Source organism: Coturnix japonica, chromosome 28, assembly GCF_054131305.1.
Source record: "Coturnix japonica strain WE chromosome 28, WE-NBRP24, whole genome shotgun sequence".
NCBI lineage: Eukaryota > Metazoa > Chordata > Aves > Galliformes > Phasianidae > Coturnix > Coturnix japonica.
This window is the reverse complement of record NC_140690.1, coordinates 2,788,334-2,792,251: the sequence shown is the minus strand read 5'-3', so window position 1 is coordinate 2,792,251 and position 3,918 is coordinate 2,788,334. Positions and strand designations below refer to the sequence as shown.

The 3,918-nt window shown below is 52.5% G+C and overlaps 1 protein-coding gene across 1 annotated transcript; it reads right to left on the bottom strand.

Annotated features, from left to right (window-relative positions):
• Nucleotides 1–375: 375 nt before the first annotated feature.
• LOC146756051 (uncharacterized) lies at nt 376–2,026 on the bottom strand. The gene is made up of 2 exons (XM_085524993.1): nt 1,836–2,026; nt 376–1,546 (listed from the first exon to the last, which is right to left on the bottom strand). The coding sequence occupies exons 1-2, from the start codon at nt 1,892–1,894 to the stop codon at nt 496–498; spliced, it is 1,110 nt and encodes a 369-aa protein (XP_085381119.1). The 5' UTR covers nt 1,895–2,026; the 3' UTR covers nt 376–495.
• Between the last annotated feature and the right edge of the window lie 1,892 nt (nt 2,027–3,918).

Sequence of the window (3,918 nt, the reverse complement as noted above, 5' to 3'; positions counted from 1 at the left end):
ACAGCCCTTGCCTGCCCAGGACTGCGTGTGGAGGGCGTTCTCCACTGCAGCCCTGCCCAACGGTCAGTAGGGGTGTGCGGCCATGATGGCAGTAATGAACAAACTGCTGCTTCACAAACATCTTGGCCCGATTAGAAATCTTTGAGTAGTGCTGTTACAGCAGACAGAATGTGATAAGCGCAAGTAGTCTCCTACACTTCACATCCTTGCTACTTCATTATGGGTGTTGTCATTGAGCAGCATCTAACACAAGTTCTGCCCTGGTCAGCTGGCTGCCTTAGCTTGAGCCCTGATGGCAACGCTGTGACGTGATGTTAGTATTGCTGTTTTCTCCTCGTCAGAATACTCTGCCTTTTGAAGGAAGCAGCTTCTTGGTTATTTTGTTTTGTTGTTGAATTTTATTGAATTAATTTACAATATCTATATTCCATATAGTCATAGATGTTTTGAATATGATCATCTGTGGTGCTGAGAATTTTTGTAGAAAAGGTATACTCAGTTCGGAAGGTGTAATAAGGATGTTAAAGAAAGAACCCCCTGTTGTGTTGACCAGTGATGATGCTCCCACCCCCTGACCAATGGTGGAGAGGAGCATGAAGAGAGAGGTGGTGCTGGGGGGATCTTGGGGCTGCTGGGCCTGTCATACTTTTTCCAGGCAGAGGTTTTACAGGTGTTGCCCCCATGCCGACCCTGTGGGGGGGGGCACTCCCACATCCTGAAGGATGGAGGAGAGGAGCGGGAGGGCAGAGTTGGTGCTGTGGGGGGCTGGGAGCTGTGGGGCCTGGTATGCTTTCCCCTGGCTGTAGTTTTCTGGGTGTCGGATGATGCCCTCAAACTGCCACCCTGTGGGGGCTGCTCCAACCTCCTGAAGGATGGTGAAGGAAAGTTGGTGACAGTTCCTGGGGGGGACAGGGGGCTGCTGGGCCAGTTGGCTTCCCCCAGGCAATGGTCGTCCGTCTCTTGGATGATGTCCCCAGGTCTATACTCTGCTGGGGTCGCTTCCATCCCCTGATGGATGGTGGAGGGGAGAGTGAGGGCAGAGATGGTGCTGGAGGCTGACAGGCCTCTCAAGCTTCCCTGAGGCAGTGGCTGCCTGCGGGTGACACTTTGAGGGAGCCACTGCCAACCCCTGAAGAATGGTGGTGGGGGACGGGAGGGTGGTGTTGATGCCAGGGTGCTGCTGTTTGGGTGCCAGCCGATGACTGCAAGCTTCCAAACCAGGTGGGTCCCTCCTGTCCCCTGAAAGAGGTGTTGATGCTCAAGGTGGATAGGGGCCACTGGGCATGATGTACTTCCCAGGGGCCACGGAGCCTGGGCTGGTGGGCTATGGGGGCTGCACTGGGGGCAGCTGAGCCCGACAGCCGTCAGGCCTGGCAGGGGCCGCTCTGGTGATGCTCTGCGGCTGGTGGGCAGATTGTCACTGCACAGGCACCAGTTGTTTGTGCCACGTCTTTTCTGTGCGGCGCACTGAGGCGAGCAAGCTGTTTGTCCAAGCGTGAGGTTGCTGCGGGCAATATGCTGGACTGCAGCATCTTCAGCAAGGCGCCTGCAGGGAGAGAAACGTGCTGAGGGCACAGGAGAACCCCCTGCTCTCCTTCCTCACAGTGCATGATAGAGCCACCCTCAGCTCCCGGCCTGTCTCAGGCCCAGCAGTAAGAACATGCAGCAGGAATGGCGAGGCCAGTTAAATGTCTGACAGTGTCAATCTCAGACAGTGTTAGGCAACAACTAACTGGCTTCTCTATGCTGCTTTAACTAGAAATGCCTCCTTGCTCACAGGATCCCTATAGTAAAGAGAGGGGGCAGGATGGGGTTGGGGGTGAACAAGAACTCACTGGTTTATCTGCCTCCGTTGTCGGACAAGACGATAGCACGAAAACATTGCCATCAGCATGGTAACGAAGATAGCCACACCAAATCCCAGGCAGTACTTCTTGATAAAATTATTGTCTGCGGCATTTGCGTGTTCCTCACCATCCGCACCTGGAAAAACAATGTGGATCTGTTTCACCAGCTGCTGCTTTGAGTGACGTGGACAAGAACAACCACAGGAAGGATCCCGCTCCGGGCTGCTGTTGTGCCTGGTGGCTCAGGGGAAGCACAGCAAGCTCTGGAATGCAGGGTCTGTGCACAGGAGGTACTATGGAGGGTCCTGTTTCCTCTCCTTATCTGCTGAATGTGGTTCTGGTGGCCTAGTTCCCAAAAGGACAAAGTTCCTAAGTCCCTGGGAACTGGCTGCTGTGGGAGGGGAGCAACCTCTAACCATGGCCACGGAGCTCTATGAGCGGCCCTTACCTGGAGTGACAGTTGTTGTGTGCATGGCCTCTATTACTCTCAGGGGGACAGTCAGTGTGCGAACTCTGCCGTTCCAAAATGCAAGCCAGCGCATAGGTGCTCCACCTGTCTCTTTAGAAAGGAGGTAAGGGAGTGGGACTGTAAGTAACTGCTTCTCATCAGGAAGATGGTGCAGTTTCTCCACATGTATTTCTAGAAATTCAGTTTCACAAGCCTTTCAGGGAACAGACGGAAATACACCTACCACGTGCTTTGTCCTTCATGATTTTCATTAGCAGACACACACACAGGTGTGCATTCTCACTCACACCTGCAGACGCGCCTGGCTGACATTAGGACTGTGAGCTGGCATCTCTCAAAGGAAGTAAAATCTCATGACATGGTATGCTGTAATTTCTCTCTTCCTTAGGGACCTGCAGTGACTGGAAGGGGCTCAGGTGATGACATGGCACTCAGACCTGGGTCAAAAGTTGCAAAGCTGCAGAGAAGCCAGGTGGGCAGTTGGCTGGCACTCAGCAGCTTTCCAGATACTCTCTCCAGGCCATGTAAAACAATCTTCAGAGAAGGCATAGAAGAACATTTGGCCCCTCAAGGTTTTTTTAGTGGGGAGATCTCTGATGTATGTAGACAAAGTCAATGGGATACTGGGAGCATGCAGCACCCAAGAAACAGTGACTACCCAAGCTTCTCATGGAGAAGAAATCACCAGGCAGTGAAAAGATGAACCCCTCCTGAACTTCCACAACCAAATATGAGCAAAGATCATGAGATGAAGACTGGTGACTTACGTCTGGCATCCACCCCAGGCTCAGGGACGCGACTTTGCTTTCGAAATGCACCAAAGGGGCCTGCAGGCACAAGAGTGATCAGACACAGGTGAGGAGAGCTTCCGCTGTGCACTGGGGTCTGCCTTGTTTTTTTTCCTGCAGTGACCTGTGAGGACTGGCTGCAGGTCAGGGAATGACATGGCCCAAACAGCAAAGGAATAGGAGCAATGACTGGCAAGGGCCGCCTTCCCACTGAAATGTGACAATTCTCCAAGTAAAGAAATACTAATGACTGATCTGTGTACGACCTTCAAAGCACAAAGAGACTTGAAAGACCTTTGGAGAGCCTTACGTACCCAAATAAGCTATTATAGCACTAATTTTTCGACTTCCAAGGAAACAGACACTCACAACTTACCTCGGAGTTTCCCCTGAGGCACAAAAGCAGTCTCCTTCCAGTCATCTGAGGAAGAAGTACCAATGTCATCATCTAGAAAAAAGAACAGAAGAGGGATGTTCCCATTGCATGCTGTGATCTTCCTCTCCCTTAGTGACAGGGAAGGGGCCAGGGAAGGGGACAGGTAATGGGATGGGAGACTCAGGCCTTGATTGCCAAAGCTATAGAGGGGCCAGGGTGACCTGGAGCCTAGCACTCGGCAGCTTTACAAATGCTCCCTCCTGGCCACATGCAGCACCCCTCCAGGACCGCGTGGAAGAGCATACAAAGAAAAGGTGCCTGAAACACACTGGGCTACAGCTGGGGGTCTCTGTTGGGAACCAGGATTTTTCTATGGGGAGCATCAGGCAGCTGGAGCAGAAATGCTCATGCTTTTCCCAGCACACACCTTCCACGTTC

Coding starts and splice junctions, on each gene's coding strand:
- LOC146756051 (XM_085524993.1), bottom strand. CDS start 1,894: ATGCTGATGGCAATGTTTTCGTGCTATCGTCTTGTCCGACAACGGAGG. Junction 1,547..1,835: donor CAACGGAGGCAGATAAACCA/GTGAGTTCTTGT, acceptor CTCTCCCTGCAG/GCGCCTTGCTGAAGATGCTG.